Source organism: Lonchura striata, chromosome 12 (genome assembly GCF_050655825.1).
Source record: "Lonchura striata isolate lonStrDom1 chromosome 12, ASM5065582v1, whole genome shotgun sequence".
Classification (NCBI taxonomy): Eukaryota; Metazoa; Chordata; class Aves; order Passeriformes; family Estrildidae; genus Lonchura; species Lonchura striata.
Window position 1 is genome coordinate 6,949,514 of NC_140714.1, and position 22,596 is coordinate 6,972,109.

The 22,596-nt window shown below is 40.2% G+C and overlaps 1 protein-coding gene across 4 annotated transcripts in view; it reads right to left on the reverse strand.

Moving 5' to 3' along the window:
* ATXN7 (ataxin 7) overlaps nt 1-22,596 on the reverse strand; it is an 86,874-nt gene that overhangs the window by 16,922 nt on the left and 47,356 nt on the right. For 3 of the 4 annotated variants that reach the window (XM_021537251.2, XM_021537252.4, XM_085590338.1), the window contains one exon: nt 19,780-19,884. The exons of the other annotated variant lie outside the window; for it this stretch is intronic. In XM_021537251.2, the coding sequence (XP_021392926.1) occupies nt 19,780-19,884 (105 nt within the window). The remainder of the gene's footprint in view (nt 1-19,779; nt 19,885-22,596) is intronic. 4 annotated transcript variants of the gene reach the window in all.

Here is a 22,596-nt window from a genome sequence, read left to right on the forward strand (position 1 = left end):
ATCATGCCATCAATTCTGTGCACACTCTAAGTCAGGATGAGGTCGCTCCAACTGTGTGGTGTTTGATCTTACACATTTAGCTGAACAGAGAGCAGCTGAACAAAGCCATCTTCACTTCAGCAAGAAGGTTACAAAACAGAATATTAATGGATCCCAAGCAACCAGTATGACAGACCAGTGAGGCCTGATGGGCACCAGTACTATCTGTCATGTCCTGAGATGCTTTGTCTTACTGTTTCATAAAAAACCCTTGGTTTGCATCTGGCAGCTGATATTATTAGTTTATCAGTGTTAACAAAACCACAAGAAGAAACCAACTGACAGTCACGTATGCTTGTGGCACTAAGAAACAGCCATATATAATATCTTTTGAACAGATAACGTCCAAGCAATCCTGAGGCAACCTTTTGTCTTCCGCTTCCTCACTTGAGAAATATTCAGCACAGTAAATTTATAGTTTTCCTAGACATTTATTTTAGAGAACTAAAATCCACTCACAAGTGATCACTGTGCAAAATATGTTCAATAAAGGTGTGTTAAATTATGCATAAGCAGGGTCAGTTTTGTTGCTGCCATTGAAGAAAAGAGAGGGAGAAATGGAAAGTGATCATCCACACTGGTAAGATTCTGAATGCCAACTTCAGTACTTTGAAATATTTCAAAGAGGAGATAATTATGTAACTACTTTGGATAAATTATTGTTTTTACGGTATAATTACAGCATAGCCAGGATGGGTTTTAATTCTCTAGTAACATACACTACCTGGGTAGGAATGCCATCTCCTCTATGGTACATGCTGCAAAATGGCCCCAAACCCAGCACACCTCCCCTGACAGCCAAGATTGCCACCACAGGAAAAAGAGTTAGGAGCAGATTCCAAACACAGTTATTAAGAACATGACAATAAAATAATGTGCTTAAATAAATAACTTTCAAGTATCTCCCTTTCCCAGCTGCTGCCCCTCCACAACCAGTTTTTTAATTTTTCCTTATTTGTTACTAATCCTTTCAAAACCTCTTGTATTCAGCACATAAGTAGTTCTGTAATCAATTTCCACTGGATTTAAAATTCCTCTGTAAAATACATGGGGTTTCCCCTAAGAGATGTAAAATAGCCTTTGAAGCATCAAGCATAGTGCCATCCCAAGCCTGCAGACAGACTGGGGTTTTCTGTGTTGTGTAGTGGCAAACTGGCATTAAGGACACTCCCATCAGGTTTGCTTGAGCTATTCAGAGCCCCTTCAGACCAGTAAAACTCTAAAGAACAGTGTGGGAAAACTGATAGAAGCAGGACACTAAATGATTCATGGAGCAGAACCACAAGCAAAAATGGAGCCAGGGAGATGAACTATTGGAAAGTCTCCCTTCATCACCCAGAGAAGGATGTTCACCCATCCTCCTTGCTCAGGTAAACTCAAATGCACGGGCTTTAACATCCAAGCCAGAACTTCCGTTACAGTTCCCCAGTGAAATGTGGTCATTAACTGTCCTGTAAATCTGTTAGGCATTGAAATACAAATATGGCAAAGTTACTATGGAAGAACAGTAGGGTGTCTTGGAGGGTAATGGGGCCATGGAGAGATTATAACATCCACACTATCAACACTAATCTCTGTGTAGCCTGTTGATGACATGACAACTGCACTGATACCTTCACTGTCTGATTAAAACGCAACTACTAAGTCATTCTTCCACTATTGAAAAAAAATCTTATTTAAAATAACCTTCAGAAAAGCCACAATGATGACAAACAAGAGCATCAAACAGAGGTAATCAGTAAAGATCAGCAGTGCCTCAATATGCACCGAGGGTCAGCTTTGACACTCTTGGTCAGCTTTCTCAAAAATACAAGACAACAGTTTTCCAGCTGTTTATGTTTGCCCTGAATGACAGGAAAGAAGAGTTCAATTTTACAAAAAAAGTATAAAGCAAATTCAAAATACATCACCCCAACATTATTGCAAAGTTTAATAAAAAGTTTGTTAAACAAAGATTAATAAAGAATGGTGTGTTGAAAGATGCAAATAAAAAAAGGAAGAACCACCACCTAATTCCTGCTTTTCTCTCTCTCTCTGCCCACTCTCTACCCAGAAATTAGATTGACATCTCTAACACCATGTTCTTCCTCTTCAGCATCAACAATGTTCTTGAGAGGACCTTATCACATAATACAATATTGTATCATGACTTCAGATGATCTCACCTATCCAAATGCCTACCTGGCTTTCATCTTCCCAATGCTTCTATTCACACCAGATTGGGAATTAAATGTTTTCCTCTGTAGCTATTTCTTTACACCTAGCAAACTTTAAATGTTGTAGGTTGACTGTCAGACTCAGTTCTGCTACAAAAGAAAAGGTGCTGACAATGCAAATTTACTTAAAAGCTGTTCCTAAACCAAAATACAAAGGGGGCTACCACTAACTCAAAGTTCTGAAGCTGGGTATAAAAGAAAGGCCTTGAAATGGAAAGCTCTCCACACAAAAGAGATCAACAAGAGGGAATTGACTTTGTTTTGAATGTAGAAATAGGAGGAAATATCACAGGGTGTACACGAAAATAGTGATGTCAGCTAAGGAAATCGCATTCTTTGAATTTCTCATTAAGAAACTAGAGGATAAATACACACTGAGCACAAATATTTTTCTTACGTACTGCATGACTAAGTAGTGACATCCACTGCTATGATACAAGAACTTTGTACAATTAAAAACTAAAATATAAACACATACGTGGCTATTTGAACCAGCCAATTACAAAGTCCCTCTCTGCTGATGAAGTGAGGAGGAAGCTCCTGAGACTCTCTCTGAATGTCACACCCGTGTCTCACCTGTCTCTGTACCTGCACACCTACAGATATGACAGCCACGTGCTTCCCTTTGGCAAAGAGGGAACCCCACACTGAGGGGCAGTGCCCACCTGCAGGAAAAACTCATCAAGAAATGAGAACAGCACTGACTGTACAGCTCCCTCTTTCTGCTCTGAGGTATTAAGCACAAAATGTCTAACTCTTTCACAATGGAAAAGGACAATAGGAAGCAAATCAATGGTATTGCAATATTTCTCATATTTCCAAAATTTGAAATCCCTTGAAATGTAAACATGCATTTTGCAACATCAATGGAAAGTAAATAACACGGTTTCTTCTTTTAAGTAAAACCCTTACATTACTTTACCCCAATCTAACATTTTTAGGCATTAATAAGTTTTGAAGGACAAAAAAAAGATCATTGCTGCTTATTTCATTATCACTGATCAATCACATTGGCATGAAACAACTGTTTTCACGTTTAAAAACACTGACCACGTTAACTTTACACTAATTAAAAATTTACTGCAGCAAAATCCTAGGGAAATCACTAATACAGTCAAATGAGGGCAGAGACCTACTGTGCCTGCACAATAGTGTCTTTCAAATTAAATATTACCAGCCTTTTCACACTTCCTTTTGAAAGAATACAGCAATGCTGTAATTAGGATGTGCTAACTAGAATGTTTGTGCAGTTTAACCTTTTAAATGAAAAACACGACTGCACTTGACACATGCAGGTTGTGCATTTCCCATCTCCTCCGGAGCCCAGACCCTCCTGCCCACAGCCAGCCACCCGCAGTAGAGTGTAACACGAGTGTGTTTGCCCTCTGATTTATACATCACACGGCTGAGCACGCTCAGAAAAACAAGCTAAAATGAACACACTCTAACTAGTTTCTTTAATTAACATTTTGATTAACAGCTGCCAATTTATCTAAGGGACTGGCAAGACTGCAATTGGCTGTTTATTGTTTGATTGCTATTTTATTTTTTTTATCTTGCCAGTCTCTCCATCTGAGCTGTGGCTTTTGGGGATTTTCAGGTTTCTGCAGGGAATCAGCTCAAAGCATCGTCCGGCCCTGTCGGGCAGTGCAGCGCTGAGGATCAGAGCTGCGGGGTTTGTCCCTGTCCGTGGCCAGCTCGCTGCCCGCCTGCTTTTGGAGCCGTGCCAGGCGGCTCCGGTGACATTTCAGAAGGGCTCACGGGGCCGCCTGCCGTGTTTAATCCCGGGCTGTGGGATTTTCCACGCCGCACACAGAGCTCGCTGAGCTCCGCGGGCAGCGCCGCCGGCCGAACCCGGGCCGGGCTGGGGAGCTCCGGGCCGGCCTTGGGCACCTCAGGCTGGGCTGGGGAGCTCCAGGCTGGCCTTGGGCACCTCAGGCTGGGCTGGGGAGCTCCAGGCTGGGCACCCAGGCTGGGCTGAGGAGCTCCGGGCTGGGCTGGGGCACCCCAGGCTGGGCTGGGGAGCTCCAGGCTGGGCACCCAGGCTGGGCTGGGGAGCTCCGGGCTGGGCTGGGGCACCCCGGGCTGGGCTGGACACCCAGGCTGGGCTGGGGAGCTCTAGGCTGGGCTGGGGCACCCCAGGCTGGGCTGAGGAGCTCCGGGCTGGCCTTGGGCACCTCAGGCTGGGCTGGGGAGCTCCGGGCTGGCCTCGGGCACCCCGGGCTGGGCACCCCGGGCTGGCCTCGGGAGCTCCGGGCCAGCCTCGGGCACCCCGCGGCCACCAGTGCCCCCAGACCTCTGCCCAGCCCCGGCTTCGCCCGCACGGCTGCTGCCGGCCACTCCGGAGGTGGCAGCGGCTCTGCTCGTACACAGCCAGGCTCCCTGGATGCTCCTGCGATTCCCACAGAGAGCTGCCAGGCCTTGCCGGCGGCTCCAGGACAATTTCTCCAGCAAACCAGCCATGTCACCGGCCAGCGGGCACCCACGCCCCCAGAGCTGCAGCTCCCTGGGGCACAAGCCCTGCCACCCCGGCAGATACTCCTGCTGTGCTTTTCCAGCAGCAAAAATTCACTCTGCTATTACTGGCCTGAACTTCCAGATGTGTCTCCACATCCTAAGGCTCCCCGCTTTGAGATCTGCCTGTCAATGTCTGATTTCCACTCAACACCAGCACATGGACAGTAAAATCTAATTTTTACCAAATGATTAATTTCTGGACCATTTCCTAAGTAATCACTTATAAAAATTACAGCATATCTACTGACAAAAGAAATAGGAAAAACCAGTTTGTGGCTTTTGCTCTTTTTTTAAGTTACCATAATCAAAGCTAAAATTTTTGGTCTTCCCTCACTTATCAAATTACACATAAATTCATTTTTAAAACCAAGCAAATTACTTTTCCACCAAAATAAGAAGTTTGCCAAGAAGAGAGGCAGCTGGCTTGTACAAACACCTTTGTGTATTAGCATCATTGTGTTATAATACTTTCCTTCATTAAGAAGGTTTAAACAGAAGAAGGGAGTACTATTTCAGCAGACTGGGCTTTGTTAGTGTTGGGTGTTTTTTCCTTTATTTAAAGAAACTTGAAGAAACCTGGAGGTTACTGCTCCCATTACCAAGCTTAGAAATTAATACTAAATCCTAAACCACAGATACTAAATACTAATGTTCCCATGTCTATGCACTCAGAATACCAGACAACAACCAGCTCCTCTGTGGCTCCAAATTTCAAGAAGTCGACAGCTCATGTCACCTACCCATTAATTGTTAATGACAACTGAGGAATACAAAGACATTTCCTCAGATTATACTATTTGTAAAACACTACTCCTTCCACCACTAAAATTAGTACCAGAGGCATGCATGTTTTTGGAGGATTTGTTTCTACTATACACTCCTCTACTTCACACCCATAATTAAAACTGGGTAGTCTCAAAAAGATTTTAGTGGTTCACAAAATTCTTGACTTCAAAATACTATGCGGGGAACCAACACTGATGTATTTGTTAAAAACTAGAATTCTTAGTCTTTGATTTGGCCCATTCTTATTTTAAGGACAAGAGGGCAAATAAGTTTTATTTTGTTGCTTGTTCCACAGATAAACTGACCAACACCAGGCAATGTAATTCCCACAAGGAACAATGCAGAAAGCTGGGTAAGAGTGAGGACAAAGAACCCAACTGCTAAGAAACCCCAGCAGCTGGGCATCAAGGCAGGAGCTGGAATGGAAGGGAGAGGCATGACGGGACACTCACACAGGGAGAGAGCAGCCTGGGCTCATGGGAAGGCACACAATGGCACAGAGAATACGATGGGATTTTTTGCCTGCTTATGTTCTAGCAGGCGCATATATGCCAACTGCCTTGATCCAGGCATTTTTACCTACTATTTTTCAGTGTCTAAAGGCTTCTGAGTAACATTATGCAGTAAATATTCATAAGGTTTCACCTTGAAATGCATTGTGCATGTGGTACAGTGAAATCATGCGCTGCCAGTGTACTGTGACAAATGCAAAAGTAATTTTACTTAATGTAGCAAAAGCAATCCATTATGTAAGGCAATGAAATTAGTAAGTTCTTTTCCTGGTACTAAATATTACAAGAGGTTTTATTATCAACAATACTCAAAGCCATTGAAAAAAATCCCCAAAACATCAACAACATTAGATTCAATATAAACACTCACACCATCAGTTAATACCTGAGTTCAGAAGGCTAAAATTAGCCCCACAGGCTGTGATAATGCACTGTGCAGATCCACACACAAAGAACACCCACCTGCACATGCCGCTCACTCCCAGGGAACGAGGCTGCAGAGAGGAGATTCCTGCTCTGGCATCAGGACAGGGCAGGATGGAGAGAAGCAGTTTGATTTGAATCACTGCAGAGAACCCAATTTCCAGGTCTTTGGTGTTGCACAATCATCCAAGAAGGACAATTTGAACTGTGCCAAAACCATTGCAACAGAAGAAAGTTTGCTTCCTACCACTTCAGATAAAGAACAGCATTGACTCCCTCTTTTTTTATTTTCTCACTGAACACATGAAACACAAAAAGGTATTTATATAATTTGTGATGCTATCACTACACACACACATACAGTAGCTCCCTTGTATGAATGAGCACTGTAGAATGTCAAGAAACTGAAAACAAACAAGTAAGAATAAAACTGGGGGAATAGAGAGAATCCAGAAGTTGAAGTATCCTGCACATTTTGCATTTGCCAGGAAAATTGATTTAAAGAATAAAAATTCTCCAGCCAGTCTTTTACTTGCATTACATTTCTTGTCTAGTTTTGTGAAGTGAGATAAATGCAGCTCTATCACATCTCCTTCCACTTGTCTACATTACAGTGGTCTGTATTTCAAAATTAGGCTGATTGTAGTAAAATTGAAGAGCTGGATTTGAGATGGTGTCCTCCCAACCCCTACTGGGAGATGTTCTGAAGATACTGGTGTTTATCATTAACAATAAAAGCAGCATTCAGACAGCAAAGGTAGGACTTCTTGGTACTGTTACAGAAGGAAGGCAGGAAGATCTTTGCTGGCTTGACACCATGAGCACATTCCAGCCCAGTCATGCACATGTCTTATTAAATTGGTCAGAAAAAAAAAAACAACAACAAAACCAAACAAAACCAAAAAAGCAAAACACAACAAGACATGAAAACTGAAGCTATGCCTGTGCACAGAGCAGGAGGTGCTGCAGTGGGAGAGTGATGGCAAAACACACAGGACAAAGCCACAGACAACCAGGCTTCACTGTCTTCACCACATATTAAGACTCACTTCTCCTTTCTCAAAATTCAGCTAACTCAGGCACCAATTTCACAACCACTTTAAACCGGCTGCTGCGAGCTAATACTGCCACAGGCAAAAAGCATTCCTGCCCTCTCCCCCAGTCCTGGCCACTCAGCCTGAGCCTCTGCACCATCTGCTCTGTCCACAACAAAGAGCAGAGCCATTCGCTCCAAGGCCTGACAGTGTCACAAACCAAATGCCTGCTTGTGCCAAAGCTGGCAGTGAACTGAGCGAGGACTAGCAAGAATTAAACTGTGATTTGATCCCAGGGAGAAGGCTGCAGGCGTAAGAAGTGGGCACAGAAATGAACTGCATTAAGAGCTGCAGTAATGATAAGTTTGCCAGTTCCTAGAAGCTTTGAGGGGTACATTAGAAAAAAAAAATCAGATTTCCAAGGAATTTCATCTGATTGATATCAATAGTGCATAAGCTGGGCTTGCTTACACTGCAGCCTGCTTATGTTTACATTTAGTACTCTCTAAGATGATTTTGTTGTAAATATTTTGCTTTAAAGAGATTGTTTGGTTACTGGCTACTATTATTATTCTTCCTGGAAGGAAGAGAATAATGGGCCTTGAGCCAACATCAAACATCTTAAAGTTGATCAATTGAGGACTCCAGCGTGGTTACTTAGAAAATCAACTTTGCTGCTATGGGGAGTGCATGAAAAGAACCCCTCAATTTGCTACATGACACCACAAAGCCAGCCTTAGTAAAGAGAAGCAAAAAAAAAAAAAAAAAAAAAAAAGGTAGTGCTACTCCGTTGTATTTGGAAACAAGTGCTCTGAAGTACCAGCATGAATTAAATTCCCAGAACCTCCAGAACCACAAGGCAATGCATTTTGAAATACGTGGATTTTTTTCTCTAGCAGCTGCCACTTTGGAGAGTGTTTTACATGCCGCAGAACAAAACAAATATATTGGGCAAGATTACTGGTTTTGATGTTTTCTTTTCCAAGTGAGCAAGTTAAGAAGTTCCTCAGGTTTCAGAAAACTGGAGCGAGTCCAAGCTAAAATAGATGACTTAGTACAGAGGAACAACTTGACAGGCTTGTTGGTGCACAATCAAGTGACAGCATTTTATGCCTTAGTAACAACTCCACTTACACAACGTGCTTGTTTACATCAGAAAAACAAAATATAACTGCTACTCATGCAGCACATGTGTACACATAGAATGAAGGTTTCTGTACAGAATTATGTCATTTCCAGGGACTAAAATCAGGAAAGGACATCGAGTCCATTAGATTTCAAGTGTACAACCACAGCTATTGTGACTCTCTGCCACCTGGACAACTGGGACAGGGCAGAGGAAATAGCAAACAGTCCAGGAGCTCTGCAGGGTTTTCACCACATCCTAACTATCTGCCAACTCCAGCCTTCCCTGATATGTTCTTGTAATCACAGAAAAACAAGATAAGTATGGCCTTAAAGGCCAGTGCACATCCTCAATCTGAAGACAGACTAATCCTACAGAGATACAAACTTGGCACTGACCAGTTCCTAGGTGTCATTTTCTGTTTGTGGCAAGCAAGATGTGAGCATCAAGCCTTGCAATACCACAGACATATATAAGTTTATATAATTTCTATGGCTATTAAAGCAGTCCCAGGTATTTTTAGAAGCTAGCTGGTGGATTGCTTCATGACCCACATTGACCTTTGGTCAAATAGTACATGTCACTGTGATGGGGAGGGGACTGAACTGTGGCAGCTTAAAAACCTTTCCTCTGACCTTAGAGGCCAGGAGAGAGCCAGTGTGGCATCTCTCCAGGCATAGACATGGTTACATGTGGCTTGTCAGAGGCTGCAAGCCAAAATGAAACTGAAGAAAATGAGCGCTAGCTAGTCCCATGCCAACAATGAGCAGGGCCAGAACTTTTACAGAGTACAATAGGGCTTCTCATTATAATCATTAGAAAAGTGAAAGAAGTAAAAACAATTACTTCATGAAGCCCAATACAGCAGAAAACCAAAATGCTTAAGAACTCAGGTGACAACTTCAGCCATACACTGACAAAGAAGCACAGCCAATTTTCCTCTTAGCAAGAAGAGCCATGAATTCCATGCGAATACCATATGTACCATCACACAGTGATGAACAGTGTACATCACATAAAAATGACAGCTCCAGCCCAGCTCTACAGATAATCTACAAACATTGGCAAGTTTTAGGCTCAAAGGTGGAAAGGTGCCCTGAAAGGGGCACACCTTCTACCTAATGCACAGAATTCACCACAATGCTCCACAGAAACCAGGGCTTTTCCAAGAGCCAGACATGACAAACAGGTTCTTTGCAACCAGCAGGGTCACATAGGGAGGACAAAACTGCTGCTGGCCTGGCAGAGGGAGAAAATCCTGTGGGGTAAAAACATAAGAAGATGATCTGGCTAAAAGGGAAGGCTTCCTTTGCGAAAGCTATTTCATACAGAATTGTAAATTAAAGGTTTTCTGACAATCTTGCCAAACAACAAGGCAAAACTCGGTTATGTAGGAACTGTTTCAACCCTGCAGGAGCCTGGTCTAATTGCATCCTTTACAAAGCAGTGCAGAGGGTGAGAGTCATACCAACCTGGGCAACTTGTTATTGAGGGAAGAGAGAACAGAAAATAGGACAAGAATCTCTTGACAGTGGTCCTTCTTTCTCTAATGCAATTCGGTGAAACAAAACAGGATTGCTACCTTTGTGGCCAGCAGCACTCTGACACAGTAGAACTTGCAAAAGGAACAAATGTTTTTCCTACATTTTTTGGTATTGTTGAAAAGATTAACCTGCTTCCCAGCTGCACAACAACTGCAGGAATATCTACACAAATTATAGTAAAAATAATTATTTTCTATACAAACACTACATGACATATTTATTTCATCAACAGGAGATAAGGTTTGGAAGTACTTTGGCTGTTACTGTCTGAGATAGCTAATGATGGCCTTGTGATAATAATATTATCACAAGCTTAAATAAAATTACATATAATATTTATCTATTCCTGTTTATTTTCTACATTTTAAAAAGATATTTTAATTGATCCATACTGTTATGGAGCTCTCACAGAGTTGGATAATGCAAGAGCTAATCAAAGACTACAACTGAAAAGCTGTTTGTATATTTGTTACAGTAGACACAACACACCACTTAGAAATCTGAACTGCCTTTCAGGCCATTTATATTACTTGGATATAATTATTTAGTGTGAAACTGAATTAAGCTGAATGAGAAGCTTAAAAAGGTGGCATTAATTGTGTTATTTTGAAAGTGAATTTGACCCTGCAGTTATTTTTTAACTTAAAAAAAAAGCCATGTAGTTATTGATTGCTCTAGATCAATAAACTTACAGGTTTCATTGTATAGAAAGTGTTATAAACTCCCTCTTCTGGTTTTATCTTAAAAACACAGTTTCTAGACTTAAAAGTGTATCATATGTTAGTTTTTAAGTGTATCATATTCTTCAGAAGAAAAAGACCCTCAAGGCAATATAATGTTTCTTCTTAAAAGTCAGCAAACTGGTGATCAAAACCAAATAAGCAACAGGTAAAAACTACTTGACATAATGCCTAACTAAAGTAAGTAGCGGCTACTTTTTCGCTGTGTCTAAAACCAAAATGTTACAGATTTCTTTTAATTTGGTAAGAACTATATTGTCCTAAGTCTTTCTGAAAGCTTGACTCATGCCTAATGCCTGGTTACCATTCAGTGCACTATTGCTGTAGGTGAGAATATAGATTTTAAAATGACGTCTACTTTTCCAGAGGTGGCAGGTGAAGTTCCTACAAAACATTTATGTTTTATGGTGGTCTAGCATGGATAACTTTTTTTGACCGAGTACACTACACCTGATCTTCTCTGGGGGGCATTCTTCTAATAGTAAAAGCTGCTGAAGGCTACACATACATCTTACTGTCTAAAAAAATATTATTCACACTATAGGAAATGAGAATTATGGAATAACATTAAGAAGTCCAAACAAACAGTAAAAGCAATGCAAAAGAAACCAAAAGATGATATTACTAAGTGCACACACATGTATATATCCATCTCTTCCCTTGATGCTCAGTGCCTAATAAAGCCAGGAGATGTGTCTCAAGTAGGACACATTCTTGTTACCCTCACCCCCCACTAAAATGTGCAAAATCCAAGAACATCACAGCATTACACAAACCACATTAATAGTATTGCTGCCAAAATATTGAGAGAGGAAAAACTTGTGAAAAGCTTTTGTTTGTTTTGCCCTGTTTAGCCTCTCCTCCTTTTTACCACTTTTACCCCTTGTTACAGAATAAAACCAGCACTGTACCCACTTCAATCTCCCTCCTCCAAGGTAATTTTGTCCTACTTTCCTTATTTAGCTTCCTCCTTATTGTCTTTATTTCTTTTCACATGTATTTTACTCAAGTTTTTGTTTTACATTTCTCTTTTTAGCTATTCCCTGGTGTCCTCTCTTTCCCCTCCTCGGACATACACACAGACTGCAAACCACTTAATTCCAGCTATGCTGAGGCAGCCCTGCCAAAGCTGCCATCCCCCTGCCTGCCAAAGCTGGGCACCCCTGCCCCAGGCAGGTACTGCACAGCCAGCTGTACTGGGTGCACTGGTATCTTTGCAAGAAGTAATGTCAATGATGGTTACTGATGGGGATTTCCTGTCTCACCTATGAAGTTTTGCTTGCAGAGAAAAAAAGACCATTCCAAACACTGCAATTGTTCAAGAGTCAGATGCTGGGATGAGAGGATACAGTCTGTCTAACCGGAAACTATGTACTTCAATGGGGGGTGGAAATAGGTAAAAAAAACCCAAAAAATTATTTTCTTCATGACAGTTCAATAGTCAAAACAATTTTACAAGCTTCCCAGAATACTTATCCCTGGAATCACAAAGCACTGTGGTATTCACTGAGGTTTGCAGTTCTTGGAATAATCCAGACAGTTCATGAGAACTCACTTCTCCCCAAAAAACAAATTAGAAAGTCCTTATAAATAATTCATCTGCATGTGGTTACCTTCTGAAATTAAACTACTACTAACCCCACCCTCCAACACCAAGTTTGTATCTCCATGGCTCTGACACATTCTGATCTCTTCAGAACAGTAGAAATTTGTCTCTTTTTTACTTCAGCTCGGGCTACTTCCACGTGCTCAGCTCTTAAACAGGTTGCAGCTTCATTCTCCTGCACCCAGCTCAGGGCAGTGTGCCAGACCCTGCGTGCCCACGGCCTGCCCTCAGCGTGTGCCACCTCCCCTGGCAGCGCTCCAGCCTGCAGGAGTGGCTCAGGTGGTAGAAAGAGCCCTTTTAGCTGTGAAGTAAACCTTCCAAGGATGTGGATCATGTAAGCTGATGCAGAAGAGCCTTCCCTGATGCTGCAGAAAATCAGGAATGGTGGCTGGAAGAACTGTGTCCTGCTCCATGTGCCGTTTTCTTTCACAAAATGAGTTCTGAGTGATGAAACAACCTTGATTCTAGATTGGTTAAGTCCTCTCATTGTCAGTCATTTCTGATTGTAGACCTGATGCAACTATCCCACCTGGCTACTTTGAAAGTGAAGCTGTAGTCATGTACACTCAATAGCAACATTTTATTGGAATCACTTGTTCTCTTTAGATCTTGTTCCAGTCTATTGATCAACACGCTTTCTCCCTCTTGCTGAACTACTCTTTCTGTGATAGTGAACATGGCACTGCTTCTTCTTTTCCCACAAAGATATAAATATTTGTTTTTCTTTCTTTCTTTCCACTTGTTCTTCCCCATCAACATTTGTTTTGAAAATAAAGCAGTCAGTCCCAGTATCCAAGCAAATACCCAGCAAGGAGAACTCTATAAAGGAGCAGGGTTTTCATGGAACCCTTGCATAATTTTTATGTTAGACTAGTTTTAAATATTTTTAATATTTCAGTAAGAATAGAATAAAAAAGTATATACTCTCTCTTCAATATTAAACCAAAGGATTTTTTAAAGTCAATATTAAACCAAAAGGACTTTTGCATCTAGGTCTTCTGCTATGGCAGAACAGCATAAAATTAATTTCACATTAACCAAAGGTAAGAGCCAAGCACTTGAAGTTTGTAGTATTTTAGCACACACAGTGCTGTAGACAGAATAACATGAGTTACATGATAAGCAGTAAACTGAATAATCAGTATCTCATAAATCTGAAGCTGAACACCACTTTTTTCCTTAACTGATACTTAAAAATTGCTTTATGTCTTCAACCAGGGCTTGACAAACTCACATACCCACAAAAAAAGGAGGAAGTTGTACTAGTAAACTGCCATCAACTTCTCATTCTCCCTGTGCTTTTATATAATAAACAAAGACCACAGCCATTCTGTGTACAAAAATAATCTTCTGCATGTGAACAGTCTGGGATGATACAAGTAACCACAGCACCGAACTCCACTGCTCTGTAAAATCTGTATGGCACATTTGGTATTCAGCTAATGGCTTGGGGGTGCACATTTCAAAGCACAAAATATGTTTACAGAGTTTCTTTCCATATACTAATTTCTCATTTAATGATGCCTTATTTAAAAATGACTAAATAGCCAGCTGAAGCTTTTCCTTCTGAACTGAATCCTGTGACCTCTGAGTACATTCCCTGCTATATGCCAAGATGATTCTTGCAAAAGCTACAGAATTTCACAAATTTCAACTAAGAAATTAGACTAGTTGTTGCTGGACCCACAGATTAAGATCCAGCTGCTGGAACTTGGACTGTGTGAACTACTGTGAGAGTACTGTGCATTTAAACAGAAGCTCCTGAACAGAAGCTGCCAATGATAACTTGTTAAAACGTATACATTAACTGGAGCCATAATATGCCAAATGCCACCTGTGCACGTTTGGCAATATGCTTGGCAGATTGCTCCAGCACATCTGTGACACACCACAGAATATTAAAGTTTATTTTCATTGTTTAACTTCTACAGAAGATCACTGATACCCACGAAAATTCTTACGATTTATAAAAAACCTTTTCACACTGCTTTAAAGAGACTTTAGTGAACACTGGACATTAATTACTGGACATTAATTACAAATTGCTTGCTGCCAAAAGTATGCAGGCCATAATGAAGGCTTAGCCCTCCAAAATAAGGATGAGCTCAAGCAATCTCCCATGAGAAAAAAAAAAACCCCACACACCCAAAAAAGAAAAAAATCCCCAACCAACCCAAAACCCAAGGAACAACAACCCAGTCCTCAGGTCCAATGGCTTTGGAACAAGATCCAGTACATTCCTTTCTTTTCTTATCAGCTTCAAATGCTGCCTTGTACAGACACTATCTTTGACTTTGTAATCCATGAATCCATGCTAAACACACTCTTTTATTCTACTCTAAACAAGCAATACATGCACAACAACTTAAAAACATTAAATACTGACAGATTTTTCAGAACAATTCGCTGCTGCCAAATTTAACAAAAATACAGTAGGACAAATTCATATTCAACTCAAAGCCTGAGAAGAATCCAAACATGTAACACTGCAGGGACTGTAATACTTAAGTTATATATGATACACATCCAAAATACATCAGCACACCAACAGAGATCGTTAACAGATCATTTTTCTCAATTAAAATCACAAGTATCACATGATTTCTCTGAATCCAGCCACTTAGCACCAACACAAAAAAAACCCTTTAGGACTGTTGAAGTGGAGACCTGCAAATGAAAGGTGGGTGTGGGCCCTGGCTGAAGGAGGAAGGACCTCGGTTATGCAATCAGATGAAAGAGAATCAGAAAAGACAACAGACTCAGAGGATGAACCCAAATAACCAGCAAACATCTCTTTTTCTACTGCCAGGATCTGCCCTCTAAGTAAAAGGTTGTGTGATGCTCTATTCCAATTCCACAACCTCCTAGAAACCACAACAGATGATGGGCATATCTGTATAGTAACCCTGCTTCTGATTCATAGACTTCAGGTTTAAACATGCACTGATTGGAATAAGCAATTCCCCATCAGCTCTCAGGACAGCAGCAGCAGGCAAAACTCAAGGTGGCTGCTCACCTTTGCCACTGTGCCATGCCCATGGAAGTTAATCAAAACACTTGTCATAGCTTTTCAATGAGTCAACAGCCCAACACACTATCATCATCTCTTTCCAACATGTACTGTATTCATGGTTTTCACAATCACTACATGAGTCATGGGCACTCTCAGTGTAAGTTTTACAGGTAGCCTTCATTATTCTTGCTCAGAGTTTAACTCTGCTTTGTATTCATGGAAACTAAACCACAGAGTAGGAAAAAAAAAAAAAAGTTAAAAGGAAGAAACCCCACACATCTCTATGCTGATGCTCCTTTCACACTGCTGAGGTCTCTCTTAGCCACAGAGCAGCCCAGCCAGGGCAGAGAAGCAGCTCTCATTAGCCAGGAGGCTGATAACCACAGGGAGATGAGATAAACCTGTGGAACAGCTGAAATGCCAACAAAAGGTCACACAGCCTGAAAACCACAGCACTTCAGGGCTTCCACGAACAACCTGAAATAACTGTCACGATGGCTTCCTCAAAGAGCAACCTTTGGGTACAGCATCAGAACTGTATCTAACATGTCTCCAGGGAGGAAAGAATGGAAATCAAAGGGAGACAGGCACATCGTGCTGTCCCGAGGAGCATGACAGCTGCTGCACGATCGTCCAGGGGGTAGACAAATACTCCTGGAGAAAAACACTTTCTGGGAATAGGTCATCATGATAAGTGATCCCAGGTGCTTCACCCACAAGACTCAGTGCCAGAACATTTTATCTTTTTTCCATCTTTCACCTCTGAATTGATCTTGACTCATCCAAGGAAGATGCTGATACCATGAAAGTGCAGCCATTCACAAAGCAACAGCAGGAACAGGAGCACTAAAGGGCTGCAATCACTTGCCTGGCCCCTCAAATGAAAACAGCTGTGATCTGACAGAACAGAGGATTTGTCTTGAAACAACTTTGGCTTGGCTGGCTGGCTGGCCTGCTCCTGCCCCACCATGGCCTCAGCAGGGCTGCCACCCTAAGGCAAGGGGCTGAAGCCATTGCACTGCCCTGCCAGCCAGCTGCTGTACACAGGCTAGAAGGAATACCACAAGCTGACTTCAGGTATCTCATTATATTAGACTGCTCTTAAAAACAAACCTGCAGGTGTGTTATGCATACCAACTCTACAAATCAAGCATAGTACATATACCAACACTACTGAATAAATTATTAAAATGGAAATTCATAGTCCAAACACATGGATTGCACAAAAAAGCAGAATTTAGTTTTATATTAGTATCTTTTCTAGTCAAATGCATGAAATAGAAAAGAATCAGTTATACAAACAAATCTGTCATTTGTATCAATAAATATTTTACTAAAAATGTGACATATTCTAATTAATAAGGTTACATTTGAATTATTTCTGACTACTTACGGTCCAGAGAAAAAAGCCAGCATGTCCTGCAACGCACTTTCAGCCTACCTAGTTAAGTAGTTTATCACAAATATGCTTTGGAAGAAATTAATTAGCTCATTAGGTTTAATAATAGCTTGTTTAACTTTCCTTTGACAAAAGTGACATTTTAGCAGAACATATTCTACTACTTCAGAAAACAAAGTTTCACATGACAAATTTCAAAAAACACCAAAAAGTACAGCAACACGTACCACCAGGAGCTATAGAATATTTTAAGAGATTAATACTTCTCTAGCAACAATTAAAAATAAAAGACCCTAAGAACATAACAAAAAGATTGATGACCATCAATAAAAAACTTAATTCAGGGTAAACTGACTGTGGTGAATCCAAAGGGTGCCTTAGTTTCTTGTTATCATGATAACACACTTTTTGTTTTAAAATAACCATGTGTTTTGAGGACTTCAGCAATTTCCTTCTCCCGAGCTATACAGTGTTTTAAAAAAAATAGATCATTGATTACCAGACAATCACTTGCCATATTATCAGCTTTCATATTTAATTTTCTAAATTAAGGGACAACTGTGTAAGGATATAAATAATGGGAAGGCTGATAGAAGGCTCTGAGAACTAGTGTTACACAAAATCACCAAATCAGCCTTCTTACCTTTCTGAGGCTATTAGATTGGCAAACTAAGGTCCTTTAATGATGTTCACCCCACCCAAGCCTGTTTTTCTCATCAGAATGACCCCGCCTGTTTCCTCTGCACGCCACAGCCCACGCCAAGACTCTCCATTGTTCAGAACAGGCTTAAGAAACACTAAGAATAACCTCATCATTTCTATCTGCTCCTTCTACACTTCTCCTAAAGCATGAATGTGCAACTGATGAAAGGCTTGTATTGGAGAAATTTTCACGTTTAGAGATCACACTTCCACAAAGTGATACAGAATGGAAACATTATGTTAGTATTTATTACAACTTTTAAAAGTACTTTCCATACCTTCATTTTGCGGTTCCCTGTTCACTTTGTGCCTTTTAAATTGCAAACAGAGCTTACAGAGGAGCTGGAATTAACTTCACCTAACAAGTCTAGCAGCAGTACGAGCAGCATTACAACATGCCATCTTTCCATGTCCATGCTCAAGACACAATGCTGCACCTATTCAGCTCCTGAGCTGCTTCTGCCACCTGTCCATAAAGACAAACACAGTGCTGCTTCCTCCCAGACACCTGTTTGTCAGACAGTGTTTGGAAATCACCTGCTCATTTCATAAAGACCACATTAAGTGTCTGCAACTATCCACAGCTCTCCTTCACTATAATATTTCTGACCTCAAGATGGAATATTCAATATGCCATCACTCAAAACTTGGTTCATCCAGTCCTCCCCAATAAATTTATTTTTAGCTGTCAGAATCAGTTTAATATGATATTTTAGAAGGAGTTATTGGACATCTTAAGTTGATATTCAGTGACATGTGAGGAATCTCACTGGCAAAGGGTAGACTTGCTCTTAGCTAGTAAAAAGGCTTACAGCAACCAGAGCAAGAAAAGCAAGATGGCCTTTTCTTCTGGTTCCAAACAGCTCTGGAGACTTATATCCACAAAACTATGGGTTCAAAAAAATTATTAGTACAGCCATCCACAGATGACTAGATGCTAGATCCTAGATGCAAAAGACCTAGATGCACAGATATTAAGAATTATGACACAAAACCTATTCAGGTTATTTTCTGAGTCACGCTGTGTGACACAACTGCAGGATCCAGCAGCAAGGGTTGGGCTGTAATCCATAAGGCAATATAACACAAAGCCAAGTTAGAAGGAGAAAGGATAAGAAGTTCACCCTCTGCACAGTCCAGAAAGGCCCTTCTCGAGTCTTGAGGAAGCAGAAATGAATATCTCTTTTCTTGCCAGAGCACTGGATTATTTAAGATGTATGAAAAGTTACCCCTTTTTCTCAGCTCTGGAAGAGGTTCCCTGCCCATACCCAGCTTGTATCCCTATAAACATCAAGACAACCAGTAGGGGCAATAGCCTAGAGAAAAGAGAGTGTACAAATACTTGCACACACAGGGAGGAAGGACTACTTCAGAAGATGCTTTGTCCATCATATTTATTAGGAGTTGGTCAGAAAACACCTCATGAATTTCTTAAGAAACAAAAAGCTGAATTCAAAAAAACCTCCTATTGTTTGAGGCTAATTTCTAGTCTTGTGAGGAGCATGGAAAAGCAGAACTGCCAACCACCCCAGTCAGGCTTGGAGGAAGTAACCAAGCACTTGAACTGGCATAGCACTTCACATTTTCTCAGTCCTCTCTAAACACTGGCCAACCAGTACAACAAGAGCTTCCTTACATAGTTTATATACAAAACCACTGGACCAGTAAAACAAATACAAATTGATAATTCTGAAAATAAATAAATAGGCTTACTGGAGATTGGAAGCTTACTACATTTTACAAATGTTCACTGTAAGTTTAGCTTTCAGTTCAAGTTCACGCTGTACCAGAAGCCATGTAAAAATAGTCTGTATAAATACACAAAGAGAAATGACACAGAGACACAAACACACTACACATATTGGCTGTTAAATACCCTAGATATGTCATTTTCAAACTGAACTGTAGCTATGCAGCATTTCAAGTAGCATTAAAAAAACTAAAAAGCACAAGATCTTTATGTAACTTCATTACAGTGTATACAAAATTATTAAATACAGGTTATGTTCTTTGACATTTTTTATAGTTTAATGATCTATTTACCATCAATTTAAAAAAAAATTGCCAGGCTTAATCCTGATTTAACCTCACCCTTAATTATTAAAAATAGTTAAGCACTTACCATAATGTGATTGAAATGCCTGTGGTTTTACGACCTGATTACAGTGGTTACACATCACCAAATAGAAATCATCATGAGCCGGGCAAAGACCAAATATTGGCATATCTAAAAACAAAAAGACAAAATGGCATCTCTCAGCTGCTGACAATTATAGAAAAACAGTTTAATTACAGAGCCATGACACTAGTGTTGAATCAAAATTTTAGAGACATTTGTATCAAATTTGAAAATGAGGAAAAAAAGAGCATATAATGCAATAGATAATTTTGTGCTGGAGTATTACAAAAGCAAAAATCTTCCTACAAAGATAAATGTAAAATGAGCGATTACTTGTAGAAAACATGTATTAGAAAACTGATTTAGGACTGATTATTTTATACCAGATGCAATAACGCAATAAAAAATGTCTGTCTTTAATTGAGACAAACACAACAGAAGAGGGGATGTTTTATGTATTCTGAAAAGGGCTTTGGATTTTATTCCAATGTCATTAAATGAATTCAAAAGTGAACTTCATTTGCTATTTAATTTTTTTAAACCATTTTAAACACACAGTCATTCACCGGGAAGAATTACATGCCTAATGGTTTTATTTGTTTAACAGTGCATTATAGTCCAGCCATCTGCTGCCAGAGGTCCATGGAACAGCTACACAGGAGACAGAACCAGAGATAAGAGTATGTCAGAGCATGTGTGGATTGTGGAGATAACACACATACTTGGAGACTTTTACAAATAAAATTAGCTTCTACAATTTTACTTTGAAGAATACAGTTTGTTAAGACTCTATTTAATGGTTATAACTGCATTTGGAGACTACTGAAGCAATAAATGCAGCATTCACTACAAAACTTAAAGGTATATTACATTTATATAACTAAAAATGTTATTCAGTCATTAAAATACAAAACCCCAGAAACTGCAAACACAATATGTAGCTAAGGATCTGTAACACTATTAAATGGTTAAAAGTTGACATAAGCAAACTTATTTTCTTATAAAAACCCTCAAGTAATAGATTTATCTTAATAGAAACTTAGAAAATAAGTTAAACTTGTTTATTCTTGTGCTAAGACTGACCTCAGTTTCTTTTTACAGCTAATTTGCCTATGTATACTTTTAGCAACATGCACTGCTTCGTTCATTAATAGAACAGCAATTATGAAATAAATTGAGTGTGTTGCACATTAAGTGTGCCATAATTCAAGGCAACTGCTCACAGAACAACACCATCAGCCCTGTCCACTTTGTTTCTCACAGAGAACATATCCACACCAAAACTACTTCCAGAATTAGTATGTGCCTTCATCATCACAAAATTAAATCCTTTTATTTAGAAGACTTAAGGTCTATCCCACATTTTCCACACATCTTACTAGTACTACATCAAAATTAAGCGTGACACCTGCAATAACAGCCCCAACTGGATTTTGCAGTTGGATGCAAATGCAATGACCAATGACATCTAACTTGGCTGAGATCACAGCTACCCTCACCTAAATCACAGACACCTTTTCACAACTGAGGTTACATCAAATAAACAAATAATCTTGTTTGCACTTTAAGTAGCAATTCTTGCTTATTTATTTATATTATAATTATTGAAAAAAGCATGAAAACCTGTGACACACCCAACTACTGTAAGCCAGGCAAAATTAGTAAATATATGCTGAGGGGGGAAAAATCAGATAGGAATTATTTTTCAATATCTACTTTCTGTGATGTAATATTAAGCTATGTAAGAAAACAAGTATAAGCTTAAATGTCATTGCTAATATTTCATGCAGGAGTATTCTCTTTGGGTATACCTGTGTATCAGTTTATACACACAAACAAATACTCCAGGGTCACTTTCACCCGAGGACAAATACACTGAGATGAATGGGATAGTAACAGCCTGATATTTTACATTGTTATCAGCCCACAGAGAGGCTACTCCTGTGTGCTGCCAGGTAAATCCACACCCTGGAACCTGTTCCCATAGCTTTCAGATTGTGCTGAATTCTCAGACTTTACACCAGCTTTACTGAATGCAGGGGGAATTGTTAACAGGAGAGAAGGACTGCAAGATAAAGCACTTCTTCACACCAGTCAGAGACACCACATCCACGTGCCATCACTCCAAGAAATATTTGAATATTTGCTGGCAATACAGAACTGCAATTTTAAATGGCAACTGAGACAAATTGACAGAAATTGATGTAAACCAAAGTGTTTCCCTAGTTCAGTTTGAGGATCCCAAGAAATTGGAATAATTTACAAAGATCCTTTACACTGTGAAACACCTTCAGTTTTAAAATCTTAGCTCCAAGTGACAGAAAGAATGCCAGGAAATACACAGACTCACAAAGGACCACTCTAAGGGTAAAACCACTTGACACAGAGAAAAGAATTTGCTGTACACACAAAATCACAACCTGATTTCAAAGGAAGTCACGCACAAGACTCCAGCCAGATCATACAAATCAATGCGAAAGATCTTGTACCCTATGGTGGTCTCCTACAGCACTGATAACAGAACAACATCTCAACATAACCAGTGAGGGAGTAGAAAAGGTTAGAGGCCTAAATGCAATTTAACAATGGCTTTGAAACTGTAAGGAGTTTGATCCAACCAAGATCATTTAAGGCAACTGGAAGAGACCCGAGTCCACATTTCCCAATGCAGGAGCCTCATTTTCAGGCAGGTAAGCTCTCACATCTTTAATGTGCCTCATGTCATTAGTTGAGCAGGGCAAGAGTAGTTTCAGGGAAATCTTACTTCTCTTTCTGTGTTCCAACAGGACAAACACATATGTGGCACTGTTAGGGAGTGAC